The following is a 22,870-nucleotide window of genomic DNA, read 5'->3' as shown; positions in this document are numbered from 1 at the left end:
TAAATTGATTTAATCATGGAGAAATAAGTTAGGAAGGAGTAACATCGATGTAATGCATGGATTTTAATCCAATTAAGCACATTACATGGTCAAATGACTCCTATTAAATTGCACTGCGACCGCCCGCCGCGTTATCTCGGTTCGATCTCCTTACACACAAGGCTCCTCGCCGCTAAGTAGCAACCCCTATACCCTGTCTAACTAACAGTGGAGTACATAAATACGAACAAAAAACACATTGCATATGCGCAGTTAATTGTCAACAAGGATTCACATGCGTGTTTTATGTATTCGGATTCCGAATTTTTTTGCGAACGTACCAGTCATTAAATCATTAAAATCAACCAAAAATAACTACTTGTTTCTTCAATTGTAAGTATTCCATTATTTTGAATATAACAACGAAACAAACACGTATTTTAATAGTTTCCCTTTGTACTGGAGTTTTAAGTTTTAGTTATATGAATAAAGGAAAGCTGTAGCTTTCATTTGATGCCTTGCATGACAGTTTCCGATGGTGTCCGGCTGACATACAACGAATTGAAAAGCATCGAATCTGTCCGACCGCCGAACCGAATAGCCGGAGTTAGTTCCACCGGTCGTAGTTATTTTGGTCCACCGGTCGTTGTATTACTTAGGCCTAGCTAGGTCTAGGGCAGTTATTGTTTCGATGTTTAATTTAGGCTAGGTCTTAGATTTAAATTTTAAACCAATAAATAATAACTAACATTAGCCATAAAATAATTACTTTCGTAGGCCTACTACTACTACTAGCTAGGCTAGGACTAAAGTACTCGACTCCTAGCTAGGGTCTAGTCCTACTAGCTAGGCTAGACCTAGGCCTACCTATTGTTCTATGTACTATTTATCATAGAGGTAATGTTAATCTACCACCTAGGGTTATGCCAAAAATACCAATACTACTATCTAGGGCCGGCCTAATTAGACTATGTTCAATAACATTAACAATAAAAAAAAGCAGGTATTTATTTTTAGTTAGCTAGCCTAGATAGTACTACTACTAGGACAACAACTCTAGGTCATCATTCGCCATTTAAATTAAATTGCTCTTGTTTTCAGAGAACGATGACAGGACACAGTGTTTGTTTGAAACCTACTTGTCGACTTTGTGGAATTTCCAGGGCGATTCCTTCAGATCGTTCACCTTATACAAAGGACGCGTTCAAGTCTGTAATCAAGTCATGTTTTTGCTTAGATATTGATAATGATGATCCAGAAATCCACCCACCATTTATTTGTTATTCCTGTGTGCAAAAACTGAAAAGGTGGAAGAAAGGCCACAGCAAGGACCGCAGTAAAGTGTGCAATATTGTAATTGCAAAATTCAATGATTCTCAATGTGCGTCTTGTATGACTGATGGGGAGATTCCTACCAATCTTCACGATTACAGAAAGGAAGCAGAAAAATGTAGCCTTGTCTCTTTGTTTCCACATGAAGATGAATTACTAATAATTAGACTTTCACCAACTGGTGATGCTGTCATCAAGTTAACAGTCAACAGTGATTCGACATGGGGAGTTGTCATTGCTGGTGTTGTATTGCAAGCACAGCCTATTCTAGGAGAAGTCTTTAACAAAAAATTACCATTACATCAGTTCACCAAGCTGTGTGATATATTGAGGAGTGCTAAAATCTGTGCAGGCAATGAAGATTATTTAGATTTGATAGAGAGACGAAAAGGACCAGAAGGGCAGATTCCTATAAGGATAACACCAAAAGATGTCTATTTATGCAACACCATTAGACATAATGACTGTGAATTGCTAATTGCTGAGGATCTGAAGCGGTGCGCAGTTTGCCGAATTTATCGTGGGGATTTATCATCAATGCGAAGTGCTTCCTGCAAGGAAAAGTCTTCACTGACGGTAGCCAACAAGTATTTATCAAATTCTCAACTGCAGAACAAAGCAGCAACATTACAATGTAATTACAGACGGTTGAAAAGAAAGAGTGGTTCCCTTGAGAATAAAGTTTCCAAGATGTACATGCTAGAAAGCAAATTAATTTCTGAAAATGCAGCTCACTTAATGGAAGACACAATGGAAATGGGAAAACCTGAAATTGAGAGTTTATTATGTAAATATCCGTCAGCAAAGCTTTTGTGGGAGCAGCAACTGGCATCTATGGGCAAGGGAAAGCAGATGCGTTGGCACCCGGCAATTTTACGTTGGTGCATTGCTATCCAAAGCAAGTCTCCGTCAGCTTATAATTTAATTCGCGAAAGTGGATTCATGACGCTGCCTCATCCAAACACACTCCAACCCTACAGCCACTTTGCTGGTGTGACAACTGGTTTTTGCCATGAGATGTTAAGTAGAGTTGTAACAGACCTCAAATTATATGAAGAAGGTAATGAATTGCAAAAACATGTTGTGCTATTATTTGATGAAATGAAGATAAAATCAGGATTGGTTTTTTCACAAAGCTCTGGCAAAGTTGTTGGATCAACAGATGTAGGCAGCTTAGCCAATGAGATGCATTCATTTGAGCGGCGATGTCGAGGTGAAGAAGAAATCCCAGTTGCCTCACATGTTCTGGTGTTGATGATCCGGGGTTTGTTTTCTAACCTGCATGTTCCAATTGCCTACTATCCAACAACTGGAGCTTCTAGTTGTGATCTGTTCATGGCAATGTGGGAAGCTGTTGAGATGATCGAAGTAGCTGGGTTTGTAGTTCATGCGATGGTTTCTGATGGTGCCACTCCGAACAGGAAGTTTTACAGACTGCATTCACCATCATCTACCACTTCATCCATTGTCTTCAAGACATCGCATCAGGGAGACCCAGATCGCAGTGTTTTTTTCTACAGTGATGTGCCGCATCTAATAAAGACGCTTCGAAACAATGTAGAGAACTCTGGCTACAATAACAAGACACGGAATCTTCATGTAAGTACTGTATGATCATACACCACATTGAAAATACCAATTTCATTATAGCATGTTGAAAATGATATTTACTTATTTCTAAATCTAAAAATGTTCTTCATTTAAAGTATAACAAACAAGACATCAAGTGGAGTCATTTTCTTGACACCTATGAATGGGATGTGAAATTGCAGAACACATGTCCAGGGCTGAGGATGCTCCACAAGTTGACGCATGAACACCTCCACCTTACTCCATCATTGAGAATGCGGGTATACTTGGCTGCACAGGTAATTACTTGCAAGTTTTGTGTTCAGCCCTTGTTCTTTTGCAAACAATTCTGTAATTTAATTTTTCATGAATGTTTTTTATTTTCTTCATATTTTCAGGTGTTAAGCAATTCGACAGCAAATGCAATGGAGATTATGGATCGACATGACATGACATCCACTATCAAATTTGTTAGAATGGTAGACCAATTTTTTGATTGCCTTAATGTCTCTAGTTTTTTCCAAGGCAAACGATCCAGAAAACCAGCTATGGAGCCATACAGGACAAAAGATGACTGGCGTTTTAAGGTACATTTTTTTTAAATAGAAAATTTAAAAAAAATTGAACATGGGACATGATTGGGCTTATTATTGTTTTTGTTCAATTTCAATTAGCATTTGGATATACATTGAGAAATATCTATAATTTTTGTATTAATCGAAGGAATAATTGCCACTATTTTTTGTTCTGATGTTTTTAAGTGGTTGCAAGATGACTTCCTGGGTTTCTTTAAAGAATGGCAAGACGAGGTGAATGCGCTTGAAGATGTAGAGAAGAGTGTAAAAAAGAGGATGTTATTAAGCACCGCAACACTTGATGGACTTGAGATAACAAGCAAGTACATTTCGTTTTTTTTTTACAGCTGACTTTGTTTAATAATTAATCAAAAGTTCTGACATCACAAGAGTGACAAAGTATATTAAAAATGAATTAATAATAAGTATATTAATTTTTATTCTTTGCCATCAACAGTTAATTCGTTTGTAGAGTTGACTAAAAAACTACTGGACCTGCCAGGGGTAGAGTGTGTTCTAAGTGCGAAGTATAATCAAGATCCGTTGGAACAGTACTTCAGTAAACAGAGAGGATGTGGTGGAAGTAACACAAACCCAACATCAATGCAGTTTGGCCACAATATGCATGCACTGTATGTAGCTGCGAACTGTTCCAAGGCATCCAGGAGAGGCAACTGCCGCAGCCAAATTGTTGACCAAACTATTGATGACTCACCTCTTCAAAGGAAGAAGACACCAAATGCATAAATGATATTTATGATCAGCAAACTTTTTCAAACCAAACGGTTCTTTTCAGAACCAACCAAAATACAATTGAGATTTAATTTAGCTATTGTCGTTATTTATTTCATCACACACACAAAATAGTATATATTACAACAATTCTTTTCTGAGAGATTTTTCACCCTTTTTTGAAACTTTGCCGCTTTCCTTCTTTAAATTCAAGTATACCTTGAGGAATGCATTAGCTCTGATTTTCAACCAGTATCTAACTACAATTTGTAATAATTGAGCAGAAGCATTGTCACCTAGTGTATCTCTGGTTATTCTGCACCAGAAAGTTTGAACATTCTCCTTATTGATAATACGGTCATACAAATCAGCCAGATAGTTACTATTTAACATCGTATTAAGTTTATTTGTAGCTAAATGCTGCCTTGTTTCTATTTCAACGCTTCTAAAAAACAGATATACATCATCATCAACAACAAACAAACCTGATCTATTTTGTTTGTCGATCCATTCTTTGGAATAGTCGTAGAAGGAATGGGTTACGTTGGTACTACACACTTGCCACTTAGTGAGCACATCACAGTAGGCTCTGGCAGTACTACTTTTACCCTTTCGAAATCTTTTCACAAGCGCATAAGGCACATAACCGGCAACGTACCGAATTATCTTTTCTGTGTGAACATCCAACTGTGGGATGTCAGTTACCGTTTCCTCATGTGGCAAATCTATTTTATGCTTATCATTTAGAATTAACCTTAACATTGTACGTTGCAAAAATAGGTTCAGTGTTTTTACATGCTGCCCATCAGAGTTGACATTTAGCTCCTTTAACAGGGTGACCCACCTTCCCAAACTTGTACACATGTGTTGGTGAAATGCCCGGCACATCATCTCATCAGCTTCTGGTTTCATTTTCTTTGTGTTTCCTGATGTTATTACCTTCCAAAGTAATTTTGTACTGTCTTCCCAAAATGTTTTTATAATGACTGTATTTGAGTGCTTCTGCAGATCATTTGCCAATTTTTTCACTTGACGAGCTATTGGATACAAGTCATTGCTGTATACTGGATCGTTCGCTAACATGGTAAAAGCAGCATCAACGTATTCATTAACCCTGCTGACAGCTTCATCTTCACTAAACTTATTGGAGGGTCGGTTGATGCCTGAAAATACAGAAAAGAAAGATTATTGAGCATACAACAGTTTTAATAAATGATGAGAATGCATTTAATATAGTAAAGATGAAATGTTCAAAATAAAATGTTATCATTCGTTCAAAATCCTTACTCTTTTTCCTTGATTGGTTTTTGGCTGGGTTTGTTGACACTTCCTTCTTCTGATGGGTTGCGGTAATAGTAGTTGGATGTAGGCCTACACTAACATCCATACCTAAATAGCATAATAAAATTGAAAATTAACTCATGTTGTCCTATAAGAATGAAAAATAATAATTTATCTAAAAAATACAGACTAATACTAATACTAATGGTTTGAGGTCTTGACAAGGTCATAGATGAGTTGGTTGCATCAGATGATAATCGTGCCTTCATAATTAATATAATAATATGAATGATGCATTATTGATGATTGTGCAATAAAATTAATGATATATTAGGCCTAGGCCTCCTATAGGGGGAAATCCATGGATGGATAGATTATAGGGCCTAGCCTAGCTAGACCTATCAATAAATCGGGCGGCTAATTTTTGGCGTACAGAAAGAAAAACTACAAAAATACTACCTAGCCTAGAGAGGACGAACGAATTCAGAATTATCGTTGTTACAATCAACCCGGTCGTGTAGACAGCCTAGAGTGGGCCGGGGCAGACGAGGCCTCTTTAAAAGAGAAGAGGTTCAGGTAACTAGGCCTAGCTACTAAACTTAAATGCAATGCCTAGTTTTAACCTAGCATACCATTTTCCAGGTCTTCATGTTCGCTGGCAAACTTCAATTCCTCGAGAATTCCGGGTTCCAATTCGTCCTCCAATTCATAAAAATCCATAATGATAAATAAAACGCGTAAACAAAATGTATCGAGTGTGGTATAATTATTCTTCTGCTGTGTGTATGGTCGCCGCGTGTGTAGATCAGCATCAACAACGAGTCTCGCTTGATGACGCGTCACATGAAAGCAATGGATATGCGCATGCTCAAATCTAACAAGCGACAGATCAACGGCAATTAAATGTTACGTAACAGTCAGATAATCCAATTAGCGGCGGGGTGGCCTATTCGTTTGATGTATTCTCGATGTTACTCCTTCCTAACTTATTTCTCCATGATTTAATGAACTCTTATAGCGTCCCAATCGATTGTCGCTTGGTTACATGAGACAATTGCTGTATATAATCACCGGCAAAGTTTATTTTATACTGTGGACAACTTTAGAGATGTTATAACTTTAAACAGAATAGCAGAAAATCTAAGCAACACAGCTATTTAATGGCCCAGTTATCAATAGCGATAATCCAACACGTTTATCAGTTGCGTTGTGTGTATCTGTGTTATCATATTGACGATAACATTTGGCTTCAGTATTCTAACAACTGTGCATTAAATATACATTGTGTAATTAACATTTTGTTACTGTAACCATAGAAGCAAAATTAGTATTTTATTTTTACCTCCATGCTGTAACGCAAGAGAGGGATTTGAAATCACTGACATGAGAGCGACAGTACCGAGAGATAAGTAGCATAGAGGACAGTCCGAAGTGGGTTTGTTAGAGTGGACATAATTAATTTAATTAACTAAACTTATAACACACACACGCTCGTCGTCTTACGTACTATATTACTGTACTTCAATAGCCATGATATACCATTTAATATTTATTTGATCTTAATATTGATATCATTTCCATCAACAATCTCTTAGAATATAACTATGTAGTTATGATTTATTTTTTTATTAAAAAAAAGACAACAATTCCTCAGATGAATAGTATAATTTTATTTACTATTTATTTTTTAATCAATTTCAATTCTCATTAAGATTATTATTAAGTTGATTTTAAATTGTGTATATTGAATTTATTATTTTGAAAAGTCAAATGCTCCATCCAGCAAGTAACTGACCAAGCCTGTCAACCAGCCTTGGTTCGGGTCTACTTGCAGAATGGTTCAGAACTCCTTGTGTTTAGATAAAAGCTTCCACTCGCTAGGCTTAGGTCGGCGTAATAACCCATCACTGGACAGCCAAATAAGCCACAGTCTGAACACTTTCCATCAACGAAACGGTCCCAGCTGGCACATGGGTAGGATTTGAACTGACAGGAGGCTGACTGGTCCATACTCTCAAGGAAGTAGAGATGAGATCGGCTGTGACTGCAAGACACCTCATCGATGGCCGCTTAAATGATACAGAAAATACAATTGATATTTTTATTTAGTCGACACTTTTCAGGGAGGTGTGTTAGGAGAGGCGGGATTACGATATGCAATTCCTTTCTCCCTTCTCTTTAAATATCTCCGCCATAATAAGATCTATCACACATCTATTTTGCCAAGTATAGTACTTGCTTTGTATGTTTGTTTGTTAGCACAATAGCGACTACAATTGTTAAGTTATCATTATTATTAACAATATTTATTTTCCATTTTGAAAAAACGCGCTTCATACTACGTAATTAATCATGGCGTCATAAATATGCATATTTATGAACTTCATTTTGAGGTAACGAAGCTTGTATTAACCTTTTTATAAACAAGAGGACCGATTAGCTCAGTCGACTAAGCAAACAACACGAATGTCGTGGGTTCGAATCCCACGCTGGTGGAATAGAGTTAAATCTATGCGAGCTACTGACGTGTTTGAGGTTCACAGAATTATACGTCCCCCTTTCCACCACATCATGAAGCGACAACATCAATGCATCTAATGTGGTGGAAACGATCCCAAGGCTGTGGCAGGGCCTTGGTGCTGAGGCAGGGAGAGCACACACATAACATCTTTTTTTTTTTGTTACGCCGCCTCCTTCGATCTTGTAAATTTTATGTTTAACGCCCTCAATTTCTAGGAACACCCGCGTTATAATATCAGAAAATTAGGAACAAAATAGAACATTTGTAAAGGTGAAAATGTCTAGACCTAATCACACACAGCATTAAGACACAAACATCAATAATATATATATATATATATATTCGCGGTAAATCTTTCTAGGAGAATTTTACAATTTTACAGTCAGTTTCTGTGTGCTTTCGTTAATATTTTTGTTAATTTTTCACATCTTTATTTTTTTGTTAAAATTAGTACGATTATACCACCAGTACGATTAACTTAAGTTAGTTGTATGTATTCATAGTTCATATTGTACCTACCAAGAGCATCGAATACGGTTGCAGGACATCCGGGTTGTTCTTTTCCACTATTGGGATAGAAGTCCATGTGACCAAGCTGTTTAAAAAATGACGAGTTAAAAGAATTACTAAACGTAAACTACTAAACAAAAACATGCCACACACCAACCTTGTTCTGCTGGAGAAGTTGATACTAAACATGTAAGGCACCTCTACCGTATTCGTTTACAATAAATATATCCCACATTTACATATTATTCGTTCTTCATTCTTGTTGTTCGCAGTGTTAGACGGCACGTGGCAATTTCTCTTTTCCATCAGTACGTATATATTTTAACATTATGTTTTACCTTCTATTGAATGTCGTATTTGTATCAAATGTTTAATGTAGGCCTAATTGTTTGAACTGTTAATGTTTGTTTTACGTAAGATTCTTCATTACCATTATTTACCCATTGTGACTCTTATGTAGTGTGTTTCGTCCTTTTTTACTAGAGAAGTAGATACTGAACATTGGCGTCGTACTGTTCGTTTTATGTGTTTCCCCTTTAGAGGGCATGTCGCCATTAACTTAGGCTACTTTTTCTTCATTCAAGGTCTGTAATGTATGTTATGTATGTACATATACCATTAGCAGTTTTTAACTGAACTGAACTCTCTTTTATTTTATTTGTTTAATATAATATCTTAATGATTTTGTTTTACTGTGATTGAATGTTTTTGTATTCAATATGATTAAAAGCCATGGGTCTATATACTGATACATGTAAAATAAAACAATGTACACCTATGGCACCAGAATATTATTACGGGATCGTTGTTTATAAGTTTTCTAGATAAAAATGGTCAATAGGCCTACCTTATCTGGGACAATTGCACGTTCCACCCTACATATATTGTCAGAATGAACTTATAATACGGAATGAGATTCTAAGACGTTTATATTTGTTTTGTTCCACATTACTACTGTCCATTTGTTTTATTGTTTTTATGAATGTGATTCGTGGAAATTAGAAATGCTCTCACCGGTTGAAGTAGACCAAATCCAAGACTGACAAGGGTCTCTCCATCTGTATGAATGTTATCCACAAGAACCGCATCTGTTGGATCAAGGCGGCAGTCAGGATGATTGTAACGGAATTCTGGACCAGCGGGATCAAGTCCTACAAACAATGTTATTTTAATGTAAGCTAACTTGTCAAATGATTAAATGAACATATATCTCAGTATTCTATTTGAAATCCTGTTTCTTTAAATATCGGGTCTTTTAATAATACATAATGATTTTAATTTGATAAATAAATCTGATAGCATAAAGAAATACGGTATTCTACCTGTAATTCTAGCAACCCCAGGATTCATTGCTCCTGCGTAACCGGCAGTATGTGCGCCTAAACTGTGTCCAATGATGTGTACCTTTCTGTTTGGATAGCCAAACTCTTTATTCAAAAATTGAATAAACATGCCCAGCTCAGCACCAACTACTCTGATATTTTGCACTGATTTATAATAAATATCATGGGCTCCTATTCCCCAATCAACAACGATTACATTTACGTTTTCCTGGCGAGAATAATATTGATAAGCATTTTTTAAAAAATATATTTCATACTTAGATAGTTTTTATAGGCCTTTATTACAGGAAAAGATTATTTCCACAAAATAATGCATATTACAGTAGAACCACTATTAGGAAGACACCTTCGAGACTCAACAAAGTGTCCCCTTAATAGAGGTGTTCCCGAATAGGATTTGGCCGTAATATTAAAAATGTTGATCCTCCATTTTAGAAGAAACTGTTCCCTTAAAAGTGGTGTCCCCTGAATAAGGGTGTCCCAGAGGACGGGATCTACTGCATATATATTTACAAAAAAGAACAACTACAAATTCTATCATCGTAAATGTAGGCTACCCAGTATTCTAGAAAGTGTTTTGTGGTTAAAAAAAAAACAAACGGTAAGTACTAACTATTTCCAGCAATTTGGTTTTCACATTCTGAACCCAATCAGAGAAAAGTCCAGCTTCGGTGTAACCATGGATAAGAAAAACAGTTCTTTTCAACGAATTAAATGTTGATATCTTCAATGATGATGGATCTGTTCTATCAATCGTCATGGGAATGTCATCATTAAGGCGGGTATACAGAAGAAAGTTGGTGTTGATATAATCGGGAGATCGTGGCGGGAAATCTCGGAAGGTGTCACAAGGTTGATCGTCTGTGAAGCAGCCCAAATCACCGTAGCATACTTTATCTGCTGAAACTGTGGAAATTAGAAAACTTAAGATTTAAAATATCTATACTATAGGCCTACTATTTATTATTCTGTTTACTTGAAAGCTTCTAAGCTAGGCCTACTTGATTTAATTTGTGATATTGGGTTTGGCAAGCAAGGCTCTAAGGTCATTGATGACTATCCATACTATTGAAAGGGACACCAACATTCACAAACTTGATACGTCTTTCCAATTAAGTTTCTTATCTTTCTGTTTTTTAGTTTCATTAATTTGGAGACCCCCGGATGATGATCATTCTAGTTTCTTCTGGTTTTTTAGATATAATGCGAAGGAAATATTACATTCAAACGACATAACAACTTACCAGATCCTGCAATCAAAGCTAAAATAAGTAGCAACAGCATTTTAAGAACGTGATACAGTAGTACAATACTAAAATATTGAAGATAAAGTCGTTATTGTTTCTTCTTTCTTCAGCAGTGCAACTCGTAGTAGGTCTACTGGAATTCGCTTTCGTTTAGTTAATTTCTAAAGAAAAATTCTTGATTTATACTGTTGTTTGATGTCATCAGTCAAGAAATATCTTTTAATGACCTCTATAAACTTATAAATAATTTGTACGTTGTTTGGATAGGCTAAATAGTTATTAGTGTTATCGTTCAAATGGGCCTAACCAAACATTTTAGGAGGCAGTTTTGATGAGAATTTTCACACCTTGTTAATGGTAATTGCTGAAATCATAGATGATGCGTAATGAAAATGAGCACTTCTAAAATGTTAACCGCAGTTTCACTTAAACTTATCTTACCATAAAGGTTGTAGATTTTTCATTTATAAAATCGATACACATTACCTTATCAAGTAAAACGATAATGAATATAGATATGTGGATAAGTGTGAGTGGTGTTTTAAATAATTGACAATTTTGGCCATAGAAATCGGCTTCTTAAACTCATAAAATGCTCTACAGGTGCATGTAATAGTGTAATGATTGCGAACGAATTGTTCAGTCTGCGATGAAATACTTATAAACATATGTATAAGAACATACTTTTTTTTCAATATCCAATTTTGTTTTAATAGTATTTAAACCATCAAAGTCATGGTATAGTATTTTTATATATATTTTTTTAATGCACTGCACATGTAATCTCCGTGTCCTTTAGTTGCATAATATTTCTATATACTATTTAATAGTGACACATTTTGATTTTCTATTATTTATTTTTCACTAGCGTCATTTGGGGATATTACATAAAGTAGGCCTACAATACACTAATCATGACTTCTATTAGGCTATTAGTAAAAATTTGACAATTTCAAATATGCTTAGAAATAAGCGGACATCTGTAATCTGCCATTCATCGTCATTAGTGTTACAATAATAGGTAAGTTACGAATGTTATAGTTTTAAGGTTCATGAAGATTAAACAGACTATGTATATCCGTGGATTAATAAATAGAATATATTCATTAATCCATGGTAGCCTATATCATACTTTCACCGGCTATATAAATTACTCCGACCGGGGGCCCTGGCACCCCGGCCTAAAGTATTTCATTTTTATACGTCCCCGCCCCCTCCCCCACTATTAAAAACGGATCTGCGCCGTTGTATACTTTACATAGTATTGAGTTGGGATTTTCCATGAAATTGCTGTATTAGTGACCATGCATTCCTGTCATAATGTTTTCTATATTTTATCTGCTTACTTTATACCGTTTTGTATACGGCTGTCCTATGTTTTTATTTTGTTTGCTTTCTTTTTTGAAGAAATATATCTGTAATAAAATACCCATAACAGGTATCGGGGAGTCTACTAATCTGGGACGCGGTTGTTATCTCGTATACGAGTTCCACAATCCGGTTCTTCATCTGTTACACATTAAAAATGCTTATCTTTACCAAATGTATTGTACACGCTTAATACATACAGCACAAAATACGTGTGTTTATGAGAATTCTTTGCTTATAATTATTCTTATAAAGAATTTCTAGAGGTTTCACTGCTGATTTGTCAGATTTCCTGATATATAACTATGTTATTATTTTAAATTTATAGTTTTCATCCAAATCTTCGGTCTTATTGTTCCTGGTTAGAGCTTGGATGGGAGACCATCTGGGAATATCGGGTGCTGTATATGGAGCTGGGGTCCCGTTAGGCATTTGAAATCAGCACTGCTGACTCTTATGGCAGCCCCTGCATCTAGTATCTGCCTCAGACGTATTGACTTATGCCTTTCCTCTGGTGAAGGTGGGCACTGGACGAGAGAAGCCCTTGATCAATGTTAGTCAACAGTCCTGGCTTTGATTGTATCAAACCTGTTAGTGGCGGTAATTATCGCTGTTGGTTTCGATTGAATAAAATAAAAATAAATAAAATAAATAGGCCTACTATAATTAGTTTAAAACATCACGACAATTATTTGTGAATCAATCTACTTTATTCCCATCAAGTTATGTTTTATCTTCACAATATCTTCGTTCATTAGTACTTTTTTCCGAAAAAAAAAGTCTTATCGCGTTTGGAATTTTTTATATATATATATATATATATATATACATTTAACTCTTCTCTGATATATGTATATACTATTTTCTTTTAAAATACAGCGCCGCCTATTTTGTACTTCCGCCGCAAGATCCAGTGTGAGACTGGTATCGCGACGGAAGTAAATTTTTGGAGAGATAATGCACTAATTTAGACCATGGACCTATAAACTATGGACTAATAAAGTATTGACATTTTTCGAATGAGGTTAAATTAATATTATTTTTTATTTACTAATCATCTGATATCATATTTTATTGAATTTTACATTGTTAATACACAATTTTTTTCTAGCCTAACTAGGAGTGTAATATTAGGCTAGGCCTAGGCGCTTCAGCCTAGCTAGGCCTAGGATTGTTTGGTCATTTTTTCAACATAATTAACACTACAGTGTTTATAAAATCCAATTAAATATAATATTTAATATATTATATTAGAAAGCAAATAGATGTTACTGTTTCAATGTGAATTAAATGTAGGCTAAGCCTAGCTTTTATTCAATATGATTTAAATGACAAGAATCTATTTAAATGTTATATAAAACAACTAATGAATGTTTTATATAAACATTCATTATTCATTCATGTCATATTTAGGACTAATTCGACTAAAAGAAATGCGGGTAAAACTATGTTAATTTACAACAGAAAGAGAAATATGCAGACTAGTATGGGTAAAAGTTTACATTTAATCCGGATAATAATCATTCTTTCTATGACGTCGACCACTAATCAGACAGCTAAATTCGTTCATTTTTTTTTTTTTACACATATAACAGCTATTACGGCATGCGGTGGTACAGCTGTCTATGACCTGTACTCGCAATGGACCACGAGAACAAATCTTTCTCCATGTATGGCCGTTTATGCATTACGTCATTCATTAGTTAATCATGCATAACGGGTTATAACTAGCGCCATCAAATTTCAAAATGAGATTTTCTCCTGAGAACTTTAGTTTTTGGTGGGTGTGGGGGTGGGGGTTCAAATTATACTTTGATTATTGTTGGATTAAAGAGGAGGATAAAAGTGGTATTTACGTCGTGGCCCTTATGTAATATATTCTTGTTTTGATTTTCTCTCTCCGACCCAACATACTGTTATTTACCAAAGAATGTGCAAATGGTAGTAATTTAATTGTGTCTATAATTCATATACGACACATACAATCTGGCTTCAAGTCATCTTTCACAGGGAGTGTTAACCCTCGTTGTTTGTGGAGACAGTCAGGAACATCTTGTCGACATTATAGACGGGTACACGAGTGTCGAAACAACTAAATGTACAATAATCTCGACTTCAACTAATGCATCAACTATTCCTTAAGAATTTAATCAATTTAGTAATCTTCGGTAGTCGTCGCGTAATTTGTATCTACATTCTTCAAATTAATCGTTAATAATTACCCATGGCATAACCAGAGACAAACAGTTATCACACCACCATACACTATACATTAAAAATCACTGTTACACTAAACATCAGGTCCGTAGCCAGGGGAGTTTTATGGTTCGGGCGAAACAACTCCAACAACCCCCAAAATTTAAACTTAGCGACACTCGTCTTCCAGAGGGACGATTTAAAAACCAATGTCACGTGATACAAAATCAACTAAACAGACAGCAATATCCCATATTCAGTTTAATAAGATCACTTTCTTGAATTTAATACGTTACTAAATGTCTATCGTCATATTGTATTACTTTTAAAATCTAAACAAAACAACAATTAAAATAATTATTAACAGATTTTCATTAAACTTTAAGTATATATATATTTGTTTCTTATTAACATGGTGTACTGTATATAGTTTTGTTATGCTGGTGCACATTTGAATCATGTTGATTACCAACAAATTGTCTAATTTATTGGCAGTATGGCGAAGAACTCCCTGTGACTAGGTAAAAGTTCCCACTTGCACTGCTTTGGTCAGCGTAATACCCCATTTCGGGACACCCGGATGAACCACAGCTACACTTGCCGGCAACATAACGATCCCAAGTAGAACATGGAGTCGATTTGAACCTACAACTTGCTGAACCAATGCTTTCCAGAAAGTACAGATGCGACCGACCATGACTGCAAGACACCTCATCAATATCCGCTAAAATACAATGTTGAAATTAGTTATTAATTCACATTTTACTCGTATACATAGATAAGCGTGGTCACTTATAGGAAAAATTTTGCTCTAAAAATTCCAAATATCCAATAGTACAAACATTAAATTTGGTTAGTGTATTGTGGATATCTTATTCAGCAGCAAACAAGACAAAAATAATATTAATAACATTATAGTTATGTATATGTTTTAAACCTACCCAATGCATCGAACACTGTCACAGGGCATCCGGGTTGTTCTTTTCCACTATTGGGATAGAAGTCCATGTGACCAAGCTGTTTAAAAAATGACGAGTTAAAAGAATTACTAAACGTAAACTACTAAACAAAAACATTCCACACCCAAACCTTATCCTTTTTCTGCTAGAGAAGTTGAAATATAGTAATTTTTAAGTAAATCGTTGTGTTTTGTGATGAGCGCTTACCGGTTGAAGTAGACCAAATCCCAATTCATCCAGTCTCTCTCCATCAGTGTGGATGTTATCCACAAGAGATGCATCTGAAGGATCCAGGCGGCAGGTAGGATCTAGATATCTAAATTCAGGACCAGCAGGATCAAGACCTGGAATCAAGTACACCTGTGTTGAATTGGGCTTATACATGCCTTTATCATGGGCTATATCAAACGGGTCACCATTGCTTTCCTTTAGAATTGTTGTCAATGTCTTATATTGATCGAATATAGGTAAAATAATCTACATCTACTCCATTTATTACTACACAATAATAAGCATCTATCTTTTCGCATTCCTGTCAATACAATATTCGATGCTAAATAAAAGAACATATTGAAAATGGGGGAAACAACAGAATTCATTCTACCCAAGTTCATCTCTCGTTACTGCAATTATCATTCTTGGTATAAAAGACGAAATGTATTCACCTATGGCCTCATAGTCATTTTCTAAGTTTCTATAGTTCTACTCTGTTTCTATTTATGATTTTTGGAAAACAACCACTTTTGGTCTAATAGACCTACCTGTAATTCTACCAATCCCAGAGCTCGCCGCTCCAGCGTAACCAGCTGCGTGTGCGCCAAGGCTGTGACCAACGATGTATATATTCTTGTTTGGATAACCAAGCTCATTGTTCAAAAGCTCAATAAACTTTGCTACCTCAGCACCGACTACTTGAATGTTTTGTACAGATTTGTAGTAGACATCTTTGGCACCACGTTCCCAGTCAACAGCTATCACGTTTCGTTTTTCCTAGTAACAAATATACAAACTAAAACTATAAAGATTATTTAAATACAATGTTCTAGGCTATGGCTATGAATAGGTCTACCTTGTACACACATTGTGTCTACTTTGTCGTTTATATTATCTACATGAAATCTGGTGATGTGTTGGGTGGGTAAAAATGTTTGTAAAAAATTATTGTAAAAATGCCTTTTTTTACAATACAATTCATATTTTCAAGACTATTTTAAGACATTCCAATTTTTTTTTTTAAATCGTTGTAATGGCATCATATTTTACTTACTGAGTTCAGAATTTGGTTTCTGACATTGTTCACCCAATTAGAATAGAGCCCAGATTCGGTATAGCCATGTATAAGAAAAACGGTGTTTTTACTAGAATCGAATGTTGATTTCTGGAGTGTCGAAGCGTCGGTTCTATCAATTTCGAAAGCTTTATTCGAATTCCTGGTATACAGATAGAACTTAGTCTGAATAAAATCAGGAGATCTGGGCGGAAAACTTTTAGTACGGCTACACGGATAGGTGTCTGTGAAACAGCCTAAATCATCATAGCACACCTGGTCGGCAAAAGCTATGTAATGAAAAAAAAGCAAAATCTAATTGTATTATTAAATACACATCTATTGTGGACATCAATAGTAAAGTGTCTAGCATAAACCCACAGTAATATTCGCTGATAAACTACTGCCTACTATTCTTGTTATAACTCAGTATGGTGTAATTTTTTTTAACGAAAAAAGCATAAACAAAACGAAACAATAAATCAAACTTGACCAGGCAAGAAATTCAAATGGTTGCAATGGTAATGTTAAACGATAAAGACTGTATACCACTGGCTAGATAAACATATGTTACATATCATGAATAAATAGCCTATGTGTGTTATCCATGAGAAAGTAGTTTTTAAGTCTAAGGTTATTTAGTCACTATACTAAATTTAGGTAGTAGAAAACAGTAAGTCAACTTGCCAGATGTTGAAGACAGAGCCACAATCAACAACAGCAACATTTTACAGAGTAAATTTATAAAACGAAGGTTTGCTTCAGATAACTTTGATGTACTAACAATGATATAAATTAAATGTATCTTTATATAGATGTTTGCGCGTCGAATCCAGTATCACCTGACACAGATGTTGAAGTATCTGTTGAAAAGCTGGACATTTCAGATATTGGCTAAATGATATAAGCCTAATTGCTTAAATTATCTATTAGTTTGCAAAGCACCGTATGTTTTAAATTGATAACGAACCTATTAATAACGATACTCGATTTTACGTTATTTATAATATAGATTTCAGTTCAATAATATTGATAACTACAGTATAGCTCAACCTATTTCTTAAATCAAATTTTTTTTAAATTCAAATATTCTTTATTCATCATCAATCATGAAAATATACAATATATGAGAACATAAAATAAAGATGAAAAGGAAACACATAAAAACTCAACTTGATTTGTTGTGTCCCCCTACGTCCTTAACTAGCCTAAAAACTAATACAAAAAAAAAGCTAAATCCTGCAACAAGTATTATTTTTTAAATTATTTGTAAAATGATAATAAATGTTCTTTAAACAATGATTTAAATATATATATTGATTTGGTACTTCGTAGTTCGTAATTCAAGTCATTGCACAATTTGGGTCCCACATAAATGACAGTAAAACTAGTAGAAGTACGATTACGTTTTCTGAGTCTCATTTTGTCTTTAGATCTTGTATTATAATTATGGTAAGAACCATTTTTAATAAAGAGCGATGAAAAACGCACATCCTGATAGTGATAGTAGTAACATTATACATGAAAAGCCCAATTTGGTACTTATTGATATCCGCAATTTTAAGAAGTTTAAATTTATAGAAACATTCAGTCATTGAATCATTAAACTTTGACCATGATATAGCTCGTAATGCCCTTTTCTGGAGTTTAAATAACTCATCTTGGTAAAAAATGTCTAAAGTTATATAGTAAGACAAATGAAGAATAATGTACAAATAATCCATGACTTCAATAGACTGGTTGATAAACATTATTATGCAATTAATATATTATATTAATATTGCTACATAATAATATACATAACAATTAATAAGAAAAATATATTTAACAAAGTAGGCCGATATAAACAAATAAAATAATTGAGTATTAACACACACAAAAAACATGTGGCCGAACTGTTCATGATAAAATGAAATCCATCTATGCCACGTAAATATTTGCAAAGTACAATTTCCATTTGTTTAGCCTATTTTAAATTATAACATAAGTAATTTTGCAAGACGGATGTATACTAAGTAATTGCAAATAAAACCATACTGGTCTCTTTGACTTGAGTAACCTGAAAAGATAAGAATCCAATATAAATTAAGACAAACTTTCTTAACTCGCTCTCATTCAAGATGTTTTCGTTTACACACTTGTTGATTTGCTCTTTTATTGTTCTTTCTGGTAAGTAATGTATCAAAATGTTCTTGTAAACTCGACGATTATTTTCTTTTATGTTATATTCAAGATTTAATAATTTATCATTTTGCTGAATTGGTGAGTGTGAAAATATCAAAATTTAGCTGAGAAAATCTCAAAAGCTTAATGAAATTGCAAAAGCAACAGTGATCCAACGTTAGGCCGAAAGAGGCTCGTTTAAAGTGACATTTTTTTTTTAATTATTCACATTAGAACACATAGTTAGGCTATGAAATACACTCATTCTCCTTACTTTAGTTTCATCTGAGGAGGTATGTTATGGTGATCTAGGATGTTTCAGCAGCGATGCACCGTTTGACTCATTTTGGCACTTCCCTCCAAGATCGCCAGCCTACATCGGTACACGATTCCTTCTTTACACGCAACATAATCCTACCGATTTCTGGGAGGTGGATCGAACTCAGACGGCATCTCTGCTTCTTTCCAATTTTAACCCATTACTGAAGACAGTATTCTTTATTCATGGATATACATCGAGTGGAACTAAATCTAACTGGGTTCAGACGGCTAAAGACAAACTTATTAAGAGGGTAAGGTTATATAATTGTGTAGCATGACAACAAATATGTTGATATTTAGGCCTACGTTCCTTCCCAATAATTATTTCCCTTGTGTAAAGCAGATTCTATAGGCCTATAAATCCTCTGTTATAAACTTAATTCAGTTCAGTTTAAGCCTATTAATGCAATTGTTTATAATTGTATATAATATACAATAGTAACTTGAATAATAATGACTTGCACTGATGAAGGGCTAGTGTTGCCCAAAAGCTCTGCTAACTTTTCTGGCTGTTTTACTTTATCGTTTTTATTTAGCTTTTCGCTTGTTTTTTTGTATCTCCATTGAGATCCAGCCACTGATACCCACAGAATTGTCATTTGTTCAGTAATTTTCCTTTGGATTAATATACAATAGTAACATACAAATGATTACAGAAAATGTAAAATTTGAAATGGATAAGAAACAAAAGAACGTACCTTATGCCTAAAGTAGCTGCTATACAACTTTTAAGTTTAAAAGCTGCTCCAATATAACAAACAAATGAATATTTTTACTTTAGGAAAATGTTAATGTTTTTGTTGTTGACTGGGGAAGAGGCGCTAAAGATATTTACACCAAATCTGTACAAAACACTAGAGTTGTTGGTCGAGAGGTCGGAATGTTCATCCAGTTTCTTCAAAAGGAATCTGGTGCTCTATATGTTATGATGCATCTAGTTGGCCATAGTCTTGGTGCTCACATATCTGGTTTTGCTGGTGAAACAACACCAGGTATCGGACGGATAACAGGTAAGTAACGTTTTTGATTTCGGAAGTTTTCGAAGTTTATCTTGAGTAGAGCGAGATTTTGTGTACTTGGTTGGCTATTAGGGACTAACGTGCTTGCTGACAAAACCCGTCAGCTTAAATGTTTTTTAAAGTAGTTGTAAAATGTGGTACTCGGGTGAAAGTGATATTGCGATGCCTGTGAAGCAACCAAATATTCACATTGTGGCATTGAAGCGAACAATGATATTTCTTAGCGTCATATTTGAATAAGTATACCTCAGTGTAAATTAATTATTATTATTAGTTTGTAATCATATTATTATATGGCTTATCAACTTTGTGTTTGTTGTCTACAGATAAAAGTAGACAAAAACACAAAATTACCAAATAATAAACTTTTTTCTACTAATACCATAACCAAAACAAAATATATGAATTAAATATAGTTTATTTTAATCCATATAAATATATCAGGTCTTGATCCTGCTGGTCCTGGATTTCGCAACACCGACTCAGTTTGTAGATTGGATCCGTCTGATGCTCTTCTTGTTGACAACATCCACACCGATGGCGAAACTCTACTAGTGGTTGGTTTTGGGATGCTTGATGCAGTAAGTATAACACTATCAAACTTTATGTGACAAAAATGTGATATTCCCATATATGGACATGATGACATATCACTCTACCATAAATTATTTGGGCACATCACACTTTTTGTCAAACTAGTTTGGTAGTGTAGACAGAGCTTAACTCATCTTAAACTCCAAAATAAGTGTTATCTTCATCTAAGAATACCAGTGAACAATTGTACAGACATGATTTGTTTTTACACCACTAAATCCGTACTGTATGTATTCCTCTTTCAAGATTGGCCACATGGACTTTTATCCGAACGGTGGTAAAGAGCAGCCTGGCTGCCCACCTACAGTTTTTGACATGTTTGGTAAGTTTGATATTCAACTTCTAATTATATATTCATCGAGCAGTTAATAATGTTGCATTCATCAACTTTACAATGTATCGTTCGTTATTTATTTCGCTATATTGCCCTCGTTATAGTTGTATGACAGCCTTTGACCTGCAATATGCGTATACGTAACATAGGTAAGTCTTAGGTCGTCAAAAATGGAAAGTCTCTATAAATACTTTGATACGAATATCAACACCGATACATGCTTAGATGAAAAGCAAGACCTAGTGGCACAAAAACTAAAATTCGAAACATTAGGCCATGTCTCCTACTAGTGTATCCCAAGGAAAAGAAGAAACGTAACAAGGTTTTGATGTGAGGGGAGTTAGGCCTAAAACAGTTGCCCATTCAAATCACTTTTAGACCGAAATCAATTCTATTCTGTTTACATTTTTAGCAAACATGTCAGAGGTGTCATGCAGTCACAGTCGAGCAACTGAATTTTTCATCGAAAGCATCGAGGAGGAAGACTGCTTTTCGGCCTTCCCGTGTCTTAATAAGCTTTGAGAGTGGAAAATGTACATCATGTGGCCTTCTTGGTTGCCCCAAAATGGGTTACTTCGCTGACGTCAATCAAGTCAGTGGAACATTCTACCTTAGAACATCTGACAAGCAACCGTTTTGTTGGTTTAAAGACCTGATTAAGTAACATAAGAATGAATGAGAAATAGCGTTCTAAAAGTATAACATGATGCCTCGACACACGGGGCAAATGTTATCAGTTACCGCACGAAAAATTCTATTTAAGCAAAATGTATTTCAGTTTTAATGATAATTATACAATTAGTAATGATAAAAATGACGATGATTCAACCATATGAATTGCTATTGTTATGTTGATATTCAGACAAGATTCAATAAAAACGATCATTGCAAACATTTGTTGTCGTCTAAGGTATCGTGTATTTCATTATCTAACTGTACCCACCAAAGAATGACCAATACCGCTCACTATGTCGGTCGGTTGGTTGGGCGATCGGTCGGTAAACACTAACATTTGCGCACGCGACTGCAGCCATGTATATGGCCTTATTTAAATACTAAATGATTGGTCAAAAAAATGTACAGGAAAATATTGAATCTGTCTTAGGGCATTGATTTCATCAGAGGCTTCTGGTCCATTTATAATTTTAAAATATTATACGGTATAATTAATTATAATACACTTAATAAATTATATTCAATGATGAATTGAACGATGAATTATTTGGGGTATGCTAGACTATAATTAATATCAAAAATGATTCTAGAAGATATGTAATTTAAAATAAGATAAACAGGTGAAACTTTTCATAAAGAATGTAAACAGCTGCGTTATTCATTGTTGTTTTAATTAAATAGATAAAAGAAATGTCAATATCATTGTGATAATAGGCCTAAGTGTTAGTAAGATACCGTAGTTAGATAATAAGAAGTCAGCGCACTCTTGTCTCTAGTCTCAATTAGTTCATGCACCTAATGTTTAAATATACAAAAACCTGCGCCAATTGTGCTCAGTGAAACAAATCTTGCTAAAATAGTTAATACACTCATTTAAATTCTCAA

At 34.7% G+C, this 22,870-nt stretch overlaps 4 protein-coding genes and 1 pseudogene across 5 annotated transcripts; 2 read left to right on the top strand and 3 right to left on the bottom strand.

Moving 5' to 3' along the window:
* The first annotated feature begins 67 nt into the window (after positions 1-67).
* Positions 68-5,033, top strand: LOC144844757 (uncharacterized). Its single transcript, XM_078701811.1, has 6 exons — positions 68-372; positions 1,081-2,910; positions 3,018-3,179; positions 3,279-3,467; positions 3,642-3,774; positions 3,913-5,033. Exons 2-6 carry the CDS (start codon positions 1,087-1,089, stop codon positions 4,200-4,202), a joined length of 2,598 nt encoding a protein of 865 aa, XP_078557937.1. The 5' UTR covers positions 68-372; positions 1,081-1,086; the 3' UTR covers positions 4,203-5,033.
* On the bottom strand, positions 4,275-6,438 carry LOC144844758 (uncharacterized). The gene is made up of 3 exons (XM_078701812.1): positions 6,101-6,438; positions 5,475-5,576; positions 4,275-5,350 (listed from the first exon to the last, which is right to left on the bottom strand). The coding sequence occupies exons 1-3, from the start codon at positions 6,186-6,188 to the stop codon at positions 4,329-4,331; spliced, it is 1,212 nt and encodes a 403-aa protein (XP_078557938.1). The 5' UTR covers positions 6,189-6,438; the 3' UTR covers positions 4,275-4,328.
* An 854-nt stretch (positions 6,439-7,292) lies between these two features.
* On the bottom strand, positions 7,293-10,797 carry LOC144845250 (pancreatic lipase-related protein 2-like). The gene is made up of 5 exons (XM_078702439.1): positions 10,456-10,797; positions 9,822-10,050; positions 9,514-9,650; positions 8,509-8,584; positions 7,293-7,537 (listed from the first exon to the last, which is right to left on the bottom strand). Exons 1-5 carry the CDS (start codon positions 10,600-10,602, stop codon positions 7,293-7,295), a joined length of 834 nt encoding a protein of 277 aa, XP_078558565.1. The 5' UTR covers positions 10,603-10,797.
* Positions 10,798-15,069: 4,272 nt separating this feature from the next.
* Positions 15,070-17,761, bottom strand: LOC144845019 (pancreatic triacylglycerol lipase-like). Its single transcript, XM_078702133.1, has 6 exons — positions 17,722-17,761; positions 16,880-17,169; positions 16,374-16,602; positions 15,820-15,956; positions 15,595-15,670; positions 15,070-15,377 (listed from the first exon to the last, which is right to left on the bottom strand). The coding sequence occupies exons 1-6, from the start codon at positions 17,759-17,761 to the stop codon at positions 15,139-15,141; spliced, it is 1,011 nt and encodes a 336-aa protein (XP_078558259.1). The 3' UTR covers positions 15,070-15,138.
* A 1,232-nt stretch (positions 17,762-18,993) lies between these two features.
* Positions 18,994-21,974, top strand: LOC144845018 (pancreatic triacylglycerol lipase-like; annotated as a pseudogene). Its single transcript, XR_013612487.1, has 6 exons — positions 18,994-19,048; positions 19,322-19,614; positions 20,145-20,373; positions 20,827-20,963; positions 21,223-21,298; positions 21,723-21,974. The product of XR_013612487.1 is annotated as a pancreatic triacylglycerol lipase-like (transcript).
* The last annotated feature ends 896 nt before the right edge of the window (positions 21,975-22,870 follow it).

The sequence above is a fragment of the Antedon bifida genome, chromosome 6 (assembly GCF_963402885.1).
Source record: "Antedon bifida chromosome 6, ecAntBifi1.1, whole genome shotgun sequence".
Classification (NCBI taxonomy): domain Eukaryota; kingdom Metazoa; phylum Echinodermata; class Crinoidea; order Comatulida; family Antedonidae; genus Antedon; species Antedon bifida.
Note: the sequence above shows the minus strand (reverse complement) of the source record. Positions and strands in the feature narration are given on the sequence as shown.